The following is a 14620-nucleotide window of genomic DNA, read 5'->3' as shown; positions in this document are numbered from 1 at the left end:
TTTTCACAGATTTACATGCACCAAGACCTTGAAAAGGAAAAGTAAAACATAAACCACACCAGACTGTCTTCTGCCTCAAGATACTGAATCGAATTATCAGCACAGCACATCTTAAAGCCTCCTCTGTAACATGAAGGCTTTATGCCTCCACGTTTGGAGGTACAAGCTTGGTCATCTACAAAAGATTTTATTAGCTACTTCAAAACATTGCAATATTTCTTTCTGTATCTAAATTATTCCGATGGTTTCAGTTGGGATAAAGTTAATTTTCTTTCCAGTAGCTAGTACAGTGCTATGTTTTGGGTTTAGTATGAGAATGATGCTATTAACACACTGGTGTTTTGGTTGTTTATAATCAGTGCTTACTCAGAGTCAAGTTTCCCAGGCTCTGCCAGTGAGGAGGTGCACCAGAAGCTGGGAAGGAAGAACTGACAGGACAGTTAGCTAAGGGATATTCCAGACCACAGAAATCATGCTTGGTACATAAACTGCTCTAAGCTGTGTGGGTGCTGCTGGTCACTGCTTAGGGACTGAGGGGCAGGGGGGGGCACTGCTCAGCACATGGTGAGCAAATTTACTATGTAACACTTGTGGCTTGTTGGGGGGATGCTGTGATTTTGGAGGGGGGGAATAGAGAGAGGGGTTCCTCTCTAAAATTTTATTTTGATAACTAAGAAAGTTCAACAGAAGTAGAATAGTAACTAACTGCACCTGCAGAAATAAGATTCCACTCCAAACATCTAAATCCAGACAACTCTCATTATTATCAGTGGTGGTCAATGCAATCAGAGGAGTCTGGGGAGCAATTCCATTTGCTCTGGAGGCTCATTAAATAAATCATTCTCTTGACACTATTGACTATATAGGCTAGATTTCTATTGGTCATAATGGCAGTTTATAGCCCAAGTGTAAAGAGAATGTATATTAAGGAGAAAAGAAATTTAGTATGTCAGTATCAAAACTGACAGAAATCCATACCTACATATATACCACAGCACCCTGTATTACACACAGATTTACACAGAAGAGGGAAGAAGACTGGTCAGGGACCCAAAGTCCAAAAACTGATTTCCTACTGCTAGTTCAAGCTCTATCAATTCCCTAAACAAGAATACTCTCATATATAATGTTCTATACTTTTATAGAATTCTATAATATTTTCTATAATTTTATTTCAATTCTACTCTAAGCCTCAGATTTCCAAACATGGCAGCATCACTCAAAGAGATTCACTGACTGAAAAACTGAAAATCTTCCCTTCAACCCAAGTGACACAGTTATCAAAATTTGACACAACTCTGACAAAACCCCCTGCCTTTTACTGAAATATGGTTAAACCTCTTGGACAAAGATCAGTGACAGAACAAAAGGATATGAAGTCCAAATTACATGTTTCAAGATGTCAGCAAATGTTCAGTATAATTGCAAATTTTAAAAAATTAATTTATTCTCTACATAAATTGATTATTGGAAAAAATAATCAAATAATTCTTAAAATAAAATTACAAGGAGACTGAGTAATAAATAAATTTCCTCAGGCTGATAAATATTCCTTATGTCTACTCTAGAAACATATACACTTAGCTTTTTTTGAGGCAGTCATAAAAGAATGACAAAAGCAAGGCAATTAAACACATAACAGTACATGGATAGTTAATGTTTATTACCCCTCTTGAACAGAGAAAACCAGATATTGGAGCTCTGCTAACAGCACGGTTTGGCTCAAGATCACTGGCATTCTCACTCTAAAAACTCTGCTGTAAAACCAGATTTTTTTATTTATTAACAGGACAATAAAAGACAAAAAACACATTTTAAGATAATGATCAAACAGAAGTGCAGAAAAACAGGTATCAGCCCTTGCTGTCATAATAAAGAGAACTGATTACATACAAAGAACATTTTATATTCTACCTTATGCAAAGTGCACTATAATCAAGACATATTTCAACTCTAGACTGCAATTACAACAAGAGCCTTTCTGCACTCAACAAAAGAAAGCTTGTATCAAAAATATACAAGACTATTTTCCTATCCTTTTAGTTTTTTACTGGCTAAAAATGACTTGACTGCAGAGAAAATGGGAACAGAAGAATAAAGAAGCTCCACTACCAGACTGCTCTGAACTGTCTCAGAAGAAGTAACACACATCTCATTTTCAGTGCCTGCTGTAAACTTCTAAAAACAGGGAAATAACTGTGGTAACAAAGTACAAGAAGAAGCCCAACTACTGTAATTGATTTTTTAAAAAGAAGTTTGTTAGAATTCATTAGTATTGTCCCAGTTCTCATGACCCAAATTCAACTCCATTAAGTACATGAAATTAAAAAAAAAAAAAAATGGAATTCAAATAGCAACACTCGCCATAAAGACCACGTTTCCACTCCTACATGTACAGCAGGTGACCAAAAGGTAAACAGGGAAACAGAAAACAAACGAACAAACAAAAAAATCCAAAACCCTATATTTGAGGACATTTTGGTTTTCCTTTGTAAGTGGACCTAAGAGGGGATGCAAGGAGATGTAAAAGCCTAGCCCATATCACATTCTATGGAATTCAGTTTCACAACTAAATAGCATTGTACATTTCATACAAAATTAGAATCCAGTCTTCTTTCAAGAAGTAGTAACACCATTGAAATACTATCTACAATATTCTACTAAGCACTATCATCATTTCCCTTTCCTAAATCAAAATATTAAATTTTCAAAACATAAATTGCACATAGAACAAATAATGTATGAAGAGCTGTTCTGTCTTTATTCATGAGATTCAACAGATTTCAAAGACAGGAAGAAGAATGTTAAAACAATTCTAAAAGCAAAAGTACATTTTTATTTACATCGTGCTTATTGTGATATATCAGCAGAGTGCACATTTGATAAAATATGCTGCTTTTCTGGATGACTGAATATGAAACACAGCTATGATTTATTGGCTGAGTATAGACTGAATATGACAGCTATATAATGCTACAGCAATTATATGGACATTATAAAAAAAAAGTATTCAGAATCCTGGGTTTTGTTTTTGAAAACAGTTTATACAATTCCAGGATACCTGAATGTTTGATAAAATTATTTTAAAGCATTATTTCAACTAAGAGTATCAAGATTTAAAAATTTTCTATCAAAACCTTCCTGTTCAAAAAGCACGGGAACAAAACTGGAAGAGATCTGCTGCATCATTCAGCTTGTCCTGGAAGGTAACAAAAAGATGTGGATGAAAAGATTTGCATCTCAAAAACCACTAACCTCTGTCTCAGAACTTGGGGCAAATAGCCAAAGAGCTTAAATACATTACCAAGTGGTGTGTGCAGCAATGTGCAGCAGGCATTTTTCAGCAGATGGTTAGAGCTGTATGGTTAAGAAGGTATTCAAAAGAGACTGCTAAAAGCTCTGTATTTAGTGACACTCAGATACTACATTATCCCTGAACTTAGAACTTTATCAGCCACATAGGCAAATCCATCTATTACTTTTCTTAAAATGTCATGGAATGACTTTCTTGCTGCTGCTGCTGCAAGGGCCAATAAAGCAGAAACCTCTTCTGACAAGTACAGTCCATCTACACTGATGATGAAGTGCAAGGACTGACAAGTGATTCTAAACTACAAAAGGAATCTTAGAAAATTAAAGGTCTGGCTTCACCATTCATTTTTATACATGCAGTTCTAACAAGACACTACATCAAGGAATATCTACAGCAATGTGTGTTGCTGAGAATAAAACAAGTCATAAGAGAGCAGATTCTGATCTAAATTAGTTTCAGTACAGGAAAGATAATTATTGCTTTCACTCTCTTCACTGCAAGAACCTTATCACCAACCAGCTCATTATTAAATGCAGATTTCTGTGTGTAATATGTAACAACAAAAAGCGATCCTATTTCTTTTTATGGTAGCTTGCACAGTGAAACATCACTAAAACTATGCCAGCACTGTTAATGTCCTGGAAGAGAGATTAAAGGTAGAGCTCTTCTCTACCCCTAAGACGTGCCACAGGCTGAAACACTGCCCAAAATCTTCCCTTTTAATGTAATTCAGAAGAGGAAAACCGAAAATCAAACATTATTAATGGTTAAAAAAATACTGAACAAATTAAAGCACTTTAAAGTGCATAATTATAGGCAAATGCCAGCATAACTTCGGTGTTACAACAAAGACTGCAGAGTTCCAGTTTCAGCTAGAATAACTGGGAAAACTGAAAATGGTATTGAGTTTGGAGTGAAAGAGCACACATTTTTAATATCATTTACTACTGTGATTCCTCAAATATTTATGTGCACACCATAGCCTTCATGTATATTACAGTCTAATACTCTTCAATGTTTTCTAGTACCTTATCTTCAGTTGAGATTCATTGGAAGAACACCAATGAAACAAAAATATGGTGAAAAATAATGGGTCTATACCATTTCATTTAAGAAATACTGCTTTAAGACTTTGAATCTATTATGCAAAAACTGGTGCTTTTTTAATTGAAGCTTCTGTAACAGAAATACTCTCTTAAGAAAAACAGTTATAAAATGAAAGTGAAACAGGTTTTTGCCAATATTCCTAAGCTTAGATAACTGTAAGACACTGATATGATGATTTTTGGCTTGAGAAAGGAAAGTTTCAAGGGAAATACACAGAAATATGGTTGAGTTTAATACGCAACATTAGCTACAGGGCATAATTTAAACATAATTATGTCCCAAAGACATTTCTTCCTTAGCATCCTTATCTTCACTGATAATCCTGTAAGCACGCTGGGTTTAAAAGGTCAGGCAACACTGTTTTAAATAAATTCTTACAAGTAAAAGGTAAAAAAGGGTTTGTTTTGTTTTTATGCCTTCTAGTGCTCAGAACTGCCAGTGTGTCAGTCAAAAAAGAAATTATATGCAAACTGAAAGAAAACTGTCTCAAGTGAAGTTACAGATTATTCACCTGCTAAAAGGAACCAGTGCAGCATCTACCCTTGGAAGAGGGGTGCATGTGTATTTATGTATTTATGTATTTATGTTTACAAAAAGTTGTAAGTTAACAGTACCTTTTCAGTGTTGATTACATATACAGCATATGGGCAGAAATGGTGAAAAAAATTACTTTCATCTTAGTTTCCTGAAATAAGTGGAATATGTACTCTTATAATCACATCTGATTTTTCATCATCTGACTTCTTATTTGTCTACCAGATTTATGATGTGCTTTGTTTACTTGTCTAATTTGGAACCAAAAGTAAAACAAACTATAAGAGAAACAGCCACAGAAAAAGTCTGTATTTCTTTGTTTAGTAAAGAGGTTAGAGCAGCAGTACCTACAAACGTATTTGTGGGAGAACTGTGAACAATGTAGATGCTACTGGTAAATCTCTTTGCAGCAAAGTCAGAATTTTTTATCCATTAGGAAAGCAGAAATGGTTATCAACTGGTTTGTAAAATTTGTACTATTATTCACATCAGGCAGCAACATCCACAAAGGCAACATGGCATGTTATTTTAATGACAGCAATTCCATATGATTATTTATATCGCAGTCCTAATAAAAATCATTATCTGATGCAAACAACTTTAAACAATTTTGATTTGATCTCACGATGCTTAATTAAATAGGAAAAAACCAGCTACCTCTAGCTCTGATTAGATGAGCTAATTTTCTGCAGTCTTTCCAGAATCACTGTGTACACAAGACTAAACACAAGTAACACTGACAATGCTAATAGGGACTTCCCTCTAGCCACAGTTATATCTTTACAGGCATTGCTAATCATCTCTATTTCTGATACAGCAACTAAGGAATCTTGTCCCAGTTCCTTCCTATGATCTGGCAGAATTTAACAGGACTCTGCAAGAAGTTATTGAAGTATGACCACAAAAACATAGAATCATTTATGTTAGAAAAGACCTTCAAGATTGAGTCCAACCATAAATTTAACACTGCCAAGTCCCTAGGACTAAGCCATGTCCCTAGGTACTCTCCTCCTTGGAATACAATCAAATGCAACCCCTGTGAGCGTGCTTTCTCAGTCCTCTCACTTCAGAATCCATTACAGATCTCCTTCCTACTGCTGCAGTCAATAGGCACAAATTTGACAAAACCAAACCATGCAGACCAGTGTGTCAGTAATCCACCAACAGGACTCTGATGAGCTTTCAAAATTCTGAAACACTCCACAAGAAAAGGGAACAGAATGCTAGCAAGCATAAGCAAATGTGTCCAGGATACACAGGACATGAAGGAAACAGAGGACAAATTCCCACCTGTAAAACATAACTTTAGATAATAATATATGACAGCAAGAATCTTGCACAGACTTAACAAACATACTGTGATTGCTATAAAGCCAAAAACAACCCAATTTTAATGGCAACTGAAGCTTATTTTCATTCAGCTAAAGAAAGGTATTACGATTTTATGATTCTATGATTATAAACTCCGTGGCCAGATGATAGAGGTTTTTCAAGAAAATCCTACTTGTCAGGCTCAGCTCCAACTATTCATATGGAACCAAATGGTCAAGAACAATAGCTGCCCACAACATAAGTCCTCAGGATTTTCAGCTATTTTAGTCTTACTCCTCACTGCTAATTAGCAAACTACAATAGCCAAAGGAAAATAAAATCTTTTTCCAGATGCAACCAACAGGAATACTACTAATTCAGCTTGACTTTAAATGTAACACCAGTAATCCATGTATTTATGTCATGCTTTCAATTCTCATGCCTGACTGTATACATTTTTACTATAAAACAAATTCACTCAAAACACCTCTTCTGCATACTGCCTATTAAAATACAAAGGGACCCCAGACTATCCTCTTCAGCCAGGATCAAGGCAGCTCAGTGATCTCAGCAACCACCTGTCTTCATGTGAATATCACCTACAAAAACCATTATGCCCCATTTGAACAACACACCTCTTCTCCAGGCTGCAATTTGTATGAGAAAAAAACCACTGAGGGAGTTATATGAAAGGAGTAGATCTCCTGATATTTGACTCACTGTTATTAAGCTGATTTCTGGAAACTAACATGAATAATTTTTTAACTTGGTCTTCAGTGTATCACTGTCTCAGAGGCTGTTCAATTCCTAACAACCATCTCAGCCTATAGCTCAGTATCTTGGTTGAATCACTTTGCAGTTATGCACAAATACTCTGATTTCATAGACTTGGCTTTCTTTTCTTTACCTGGCTCTTTTCTTTAGCCTTTGGGGTTAAAATTCAAATTACATATTAATTTTTTAGTCCAAGCCTACATGCCTAGTATGTAGGCATTGGACCATCTACTTACTGTCTTGAGACCCTTAACAACTGCACATTACTGTATTTTTCTTTGAACTTGCATTGAAAGAAAAGATTCAATGTAAATTAAACGGTACATTTGGGAATAAAAATGAGTCATACAAATAAAAAATGCATTTTCATGTTTCTTCTGACAATTAAATCACTTTAAGCCTGTTATTAAAGAAATTTCAAGAGCTAACTTTGTAGAATACAAAATACATTTTGAAATATACTGTTTGAAACATATAGTTATACTACATAAGTATTGCCATTCAACATAGAATAATGTTATGAATGGAATGCAATTGTGTCAAAACATAATAAAAATTATTCACTCAAAATCTTTAAAATTCTACTCAAAATCTTTAAAGTTCTATTTCACTACAACTAGAGTATGAAATCATAAATTCCAAATAATTGAAGACAAATACAGATAGTAAGTGGTTCTACTGAAGCTAATTTTTACAGTCATCGGTGGAAGGAAAGAAAACTTTGTGATTTTATGTTAAGTTTAACACAAAACCACAATTTAATCAATAATGTGAATAGCTAGGCCTCTGATAACCCATGAAAGCAGCAACAACATTCTTTACTATATTAACACTTTGTTACCATGATATAGTCCTTCACTGCAGAATTCAGGAAATAAGATCTTACTGCCAATATATACTGCACTTTTATTACAATTTTGTTTCATATATCCTAGAAGAGAAAATAACACCTTCTTGAAGTTCTATTTCAGTCTTTATACACCTCAGGAGAATTCAAGCCTGGCCACCTATTTATATTACAGTAGTACTGATGTACATTTTTTTTAAATAGAGATTTTAATCTATATAGAGGCATTTCAATTTTACCTTTATCTCTTACATGTTAAATATTGTGGCTTGCTGTCCAAAATGTTATTCTAGCCTGCAGATTTGTAGAGTTTAAATAATTAAAGAATAAAAATAGCAGGTAATATTCAATTAGGGAATTATAATTAAAAATATGAGAGAATAAATATCCTTTTCTGATTTATGAATCAAACTTTCCTAAAGTAGTAGCCAGCAATACCCAATATAAAGGGGGCAAATAAGAAAAAAAAATCTAAGAGCAAAACAACCCACAAATCTCTAAGAAATGAGAAAGTAAAATACCAAACCCAAACATAACCAACTGACTAATAGAGAAAATATTCATGAGGAATTGAGCAGGTGGAGGCTGTTTTAAAGAACCGCCATTATCACCCAAGCATTACAAACTGCACTGGGGATAGTTGTTTATGCTCAAAAGCACCGACCTGAAGATTGCCAAGTGCCTACTTTTACTTTCATTTAAATACAAAGGGCTTTTTAAATAACGTAATTGTATAGATTTACAACACATTAGAGCATAAACACCTCTAATTTACCTCTATCTAGTCTATTTGTTTATTCCACACTATCTTGTCTCCCTCTAGTGGCTGGCTCTCACAAACACGGGCTTCTACCTGGATTCAGCCCTTCTGCAGAATCACAGGGTAATTCAGGCTGGACAGGACCTCAGGAGGTCCCTAGTCCATGCTCCCCCTCAAGGAATTTCTGGTTGGCCTTGGTAGAAACATTCATCGCCAGCTCTTTGTAATCATGGTAAAGGCTCACTGTTGAATCCAGACTCAAGAACCTCCTAAAATCATTTGGAAAAGAAATCAAATAGCCAGAAAAATAAAGTCTCTGGAATTATCATTTGGGATGTATCATCATCCCAAAGTTTCACTGTCTTTTAACAGAGTAGGCACACATATTTCTTTGCACATTGATGCAGTATATGGCCATCACATTATCTGTCCTCAGCTTCATACATGACCACCATGAGTGGAAGAAACATGTAGAATATATCGATGATCAACTGAAGTTCAAAAGCTTCACTGTGAAGGGTTTGCTTCTTTACCAGTAACAGACCCTGAGCAAGGCTGAATCTGAGTGAACTTTCCTCTTCCTTCTTCCAGCAAAACATCTCTCATGAGGCCTTCACTAGCAAGAAGGGATGAAGATGCCTACCTCAGACAACTAGAAAACAAACTGTTCCTTGCCATTTGCAATCAACTGTGATAGAAAACAACATGCCCTATGAAACTACCCTAAGTTTATCTGGAAGACTGAGTCAGGTACAATAAGAGGCTTTGCCAGCCGGAGTGCCACCACATCTCTAAAGAAAGAGTCCTAGAACACAGGGGCTAAAGAGCTGTAAGAAGTCCCAAAGACAAGAAAGTTGTTCTAGCACAAGGATAATTTTGTAAATATAGTAATACTTCAGTTTTGGAGATTTATTGAATAAATAAACCCCTATGTTCTTGCACAATTTTAAGATGAGCTTCAGTAGCATATGCAACAATAATTAAAACTAGTGTGATATCAAACTGCAGTACCAAAGGAATTACTTTTCAGCACAGGAGTGTATAACCAGCAACTGTTAACTGCTGCACAAAGAGGTAAAAAACCAGAGTACTAGAAGAGGGCATTTTGTACCACCATACACCAGCAACTGCTAAGAAAAAAGAACATGTATCACAAGTATATGTAGCAATGGAAAGCAAAAAGTGAGGAGCTGCCTTAAAGCCTTGCATCTGTATAAAAATCTCAGATCCAGGCTATTAACTAAAGAAGTAACTGAATAATACCTTAAAGAAACTGATTCTGCATTCCTTCTTTCCTTTGTTCGAAATACTGCATTATCTTTCAACTCCTCCTTTTCACATTCACAGGTTAATCATACAAAAATATCTGAAATCAGTAACAAACTCCACTACAATGATATCTGATAGAAGACTTTATTTTCAACTATGAAAGCATTTTTACATCTGCACTCTAATTATTTAATTTGTCTTGTCATCTTACTACCTTTGTGTATTTTTAAATCACACTGGAGTTATATCCCCCCACCTTTTTTTTTTTTTGGACAAGGTCAGGAGTTACTTTTTAAGCAAGAAAAGTGAAAGAATCTATGAGAATCAATATCTGTTTAGAGTAAGATTACAATTTACAGATTAAAAAAAAAGTGATAACACCGTAGTTATGAAGCCAATTGGCACAACCATTCATTCAGAAGTAATGTGTCTACCCCCATTTGGCAGTTGATCTTTTCATCTGAAAAACAACAATTTACCATTTAGGCACTCTTTACCTAGCGATTTGCAGAGTATTTTTAATTGCTTTGCCTGAATTAGAAAATGTTTTATTTTGCATTCTGCATTTGTCTCTGTTGTGAACATGACAATTCCCTCCCCCACTCCACCAACAGAGCATCTCTACCTTCTTTCTTTGTAGGTGTTACTTGATTTTTTCCCCACTGACTACATGATTGCACACTTCATTCATACTTCACAGATTCCTCTCTAAAGGTAAAATATAATTTCTTCACAGCTTTTCTACAGTGTTTTTATCAGTGAGGTCTGAGGTATGCCTGAATCAGTTATTCAGAGCACAGGAGGAGTTCTTTTTGGTGCAAATTGTCCATATGCCTATGCTCAGCCTGGAGACCATGCTTAGCCAGTTCACTGCTAATGTGTTCATGGTAACTTCCTTCCTGCTGAAGACTGAAGGTGTGTGCCAAGCATTCTTAGGATTGAAAACTGGTATAGATGCTGCAGCTATTAGAGACAAAAATGAACAAACAATTTTGAAATCATAACCATTTCCAGCAAATTGAACACTCCCTCTTTGCAATATAAGAGTGAATAGGTAATACATCATTAACCTTCATCTTTACAAAGTATCATGCATATATCTTCACAATGCTCCAGTAAAATGAAACAGTGTAATTAATTATCTCCACTCTACAGGAAAGGAACAATGGCATGAATGCCAGAAAATAAAAATGTCAAAAGAAGAAAATAGCAATAAGAATTGTATTAATCTTCATTTTTTCAGGACATTAAACATTGTATGACACTACTGTGAAAAATCACAGGCCACCAACCTCAGTTAGAGACATGAAAAATTAGTTTTCTTTTTTATTCAAGATTAAAGCTGGTTATCTAGAACTTCAACTAAAATTACAAGGAAGTAGCAGCTTGCTTGTGAAAAATGCAATAACCAAACTCCTTGTTTGATTCACAATATGCTTTCTAACTCTTGAAGCTAAACACAGGATCATAAAACTTCATTTATTTCTATGGCCTATCAACAGAGACGCTGTAATAGAAAGTCATAACCCTGTGATTGAAAATTGGATCCAAGTTGCATACATGTCTTCATACATGTGCATGTACATATTTGGCCAAAGCACAAGTAGGTGGAATCAGATGTGTTCTCACAATATTTTTTTGAAAACAGAAATAACAAATGTGTGGTTTTATACTGTTATAGTTTCTAATAGTTTAAGTATTTTAGTTCCTTTAAGCACAGGATATGGCAACTGAAAATTCTGGATTTTCCTGAATTCAAGCAGTGTTGTGGGTTGACCCTGGCTGGATGTCAGATGCCCATCCAAGTCTATCACTTCCCTCCTCAGGTGGACAGGAGTGAGAAAATATAACATAGGATTCAAGCACACGGAAGGATTACTCATCAGTTACTGTCACAGGCAAAACAGACTTGACTTGGGAAAAGTAATTTATTACCAATCAAATCAGAGGAGGGAAATGAGAAATAAAAACAAATCTTAAAACACCTTCCCCTCATCCAGGTTTGACTTTACTCCTGATTTTTCTACCTCCTCCCACAGGTGGTGCAGGCTGACAGGAAATGGGAGTTTACCACACATTCCTGCCACTCCTTCCTTCTTGGAGGGGGACTCCTTACACTCTTCCCCTGCTCCAGAGCGGGGTCCCTCCCACAGGAAACAGTCCTCCATGAACTTCTCCAATGTTGAATCTTCCCACATGCTGCAGTTGTTCACAAACTGCTCCAGCGTAGTCCCTTCTGTAGCATGCAGTCCTTCAGGAACAGCCTGCTCCAATGTGAGTCCTTGTGGGGTCATAAATCCTGCCAGCAAACCTGCTCCAGAGTGGGCTCCTCTCTCCATGGGGCCACAGGTCCTGCCAGGAGCCTGGTCCAGCATGGGCTTCCTACTGGGTCACAGCCTGCTTCAGGCTCTGCTCTGGGATGAGGTCCTCCACGGGCTGCAGGTGGATGTCTGCATCCTCCATGGGCTGCAGGGGCACAGCTGCCTCACCATGCAGGAGAATCTCAGCTCTGGCACCTGGTGCACCTCCTCCTCCTTCTTTTGCACTGATCTTGGTGTCTGCAGAGCTGTTCCTCTCACATATTCTCACTCTCCTTTCACTGGCTGAACCTGATATTGTGAGTTTTTTACCCCCTTTTCTTGAATGTGTTATCCCAGAAGTACTACCCACCACTGCTGATGGGCTCAGCCCTGGCCACAGGACTCTCTCTTGGAGCCAGTTGTCTTTAGTTCTGTCAGACAATGGGGGAAGCTTCTGGCAGCTTCTCACATGACCTAACCCTCTAGCCCCATTCACTACCAAAACCTGGCCACATAAACCCAGTACAACTACTAATTAATTGGTATTCCACTGTAAAATTTACTGCCATTCTTAAGAGATGTTCTTGAGACCTTTGTAAAAAATTGCATTTTGAAGGTTTTTTTAACAAACTACCTATCTTCTTTTAAATCATATTACATTTAAGGAACTAGATAAACAGAGGTTTAGATACTCATTCAAATAATATTTTTAAATCCCCTTCTCCTTCCCAGAAAATTTATAGACAAGTTGATCTATCTTCTGGGTCTTGAAAAAGGGACATGTACCATAATTCATTTTAGCGACTTTATTTTTTGCCCTGTATCTTCTATAAATAGCCATGGCCCACAGAACCTAAGGAAATGAAAGATTGTCTACCAAGCACTCCAGAAATACTTCATGGTACTCTAGAAGGCTGAGATCTCACAATACTAAATATGAAGTATCACACTCCACACAAAACTGAGGTAAGGCCTGAAACTCTGCACTAACACCTACCACAGGCCAGGCAGAGAAGGATGAGAAAGGAAGGCTGCTTCATGCTAGATAAGCTGTTCAAGATAAGAAGCAGTCCACAATCCTCCAAAAATTAGACATTACATCCTCCTCACCCACAATACTCCCAAAAATACTGGCAAGAGTGAGACCAATGACTAATATGTCAGTAATACCTCCCATTGCACTGAATAGTATTTCCTCACTATTTCCTTGAACATATTATTCTGTCTTCTGTCCCCAGTTTGTTCTTTCATTCTTCAACTGTAAATTTGCTAAGGCAAGACTACTTCACACAGAGCTGTCTGACTAATATTTTTTCTTTATTAAACAATAAAAAAGTCTAACCTTGTCTTTCAGACAATACAGGGTTTGGTCACTGATCTGCTTGGTGAATTAATTTATTTACATCATACCTGTACTTCATAAAGGACACTGGTTTCCTAGTAATTTCCTGGTAAGGTTTTTCTAGTCCACATTTATAAAAGCCTCTTTAAGGCCCGCCTTTTTTACCCATAGTTCAGGTCAATAACCAACAAAATGACTAAAACTATAAGCAAAACGTAAAAAACCACAAAACCCTCCCACCTTTAAAATGCATTACTGTACTTTTTGCCCAATTTTCTACTTCAAAAAAGAATCTATTCAAATCTGTAGCACAACGTACACATTATCTACACCCCCTCATTTACATATTGAGATACTTTTCATTAGTTAAATTACCTTATCTGCATCCACTTTTCCTCTGATAAATTCTTTCTTCCAGAATTCCAGTGCCTGTTCCAGAGTCAGGCCGATGCCTTTCAGGAAGAGTCCGTACTGCATCCGGCCCCCGTGCCGGAGGTGGTGGCTGTCACGGAGGGCTCTGTGCAGCTGCCGCATGCACAGAGGGAATGACTTCACAGAGAGCTGACAAGAGAAGAACTTCTGTTTAAGGCACACTGATCATTTAATTTGTAGGATATGTGTTTACTGCAATTATTAATTAGCTCCATTTGAAAATGCCAATGGCTGGAAGAAAAGATAGGCATGTACAGAGAGCCTTGGGACTGAATTCATAACACAAGTGAGTCCATAAATTAACCAATTCAACAACCATCTCAAGAACAAAATCCAGAGGACAGAGTAATACAGCTGGTACTATCAGACTGTCTCCAGCTACAAAGTTACACAGGTTGAATTGCTGTCAGGAAAAATATACCCACACTTGCATTACAATATTTCCTGACTCTGGTTTATTTTAGCATCTGGAATGGCAAAATGACCTTTTATAGAGTTTTGGGGGTTGGGGAAGGGGAGGGGATTTTTAATTCACTGCCAGAGAAACACTATCATGGTTAAGAGGGATGCTGAAAACAGGAGATTCCTAAAATTCAGATAAAGGTGTTTTGAAAGGACTCTGTTACTTCCA

The 14620-nt window shown here is 36.6% G+C and overlaps 1 protein-coding gene across 2 annotated transcripts in view; it reads right to left on the bottom strand.

Annotated features, from left to right (window-relative positions):
- PRIM2 (DNA primase subunit 2) overlaps window positions 1–14620 on the bottom strand; it is an 88986-nt gene that overhangs the window by 19058 nt on the left and 55308 nt on the right. For both annotated transcript variants that reach the window (XM_068183687.1, XM_068183686.1), the window contains one exon: window positions 13933–14118. In XM_068183687.1, the coding sequence (XP_068039788.1) occupies window positions 13933–14118 (186 nt within the window). The remainder of the gene's footprint in view (window positions 1–13932; window positions 14119–14620) is intronic.

Source organism: Anomalospiza imberbis, chromosome 3 (assembly GCF_031753505.1).
Source record: "Anomalospiza imberbis isolate Cuckoo-Finch-1a 21T00152 chromosome 3, ASM3175350v1, whole genome shotgun sequence".
NCBI classification, from domain to species: domain Eukaryota; kingdom Metazoa; phylum Chordata; class Aves; order Passeriformes; family Viduidae; genus Anomalospiza; species Anomalospiza imberbis.
The sequence above is the reverse complement of the archived record's forward strand: the minus strand, read 5'-3'. Positions and strand labels throughout refer to the sequence as shown.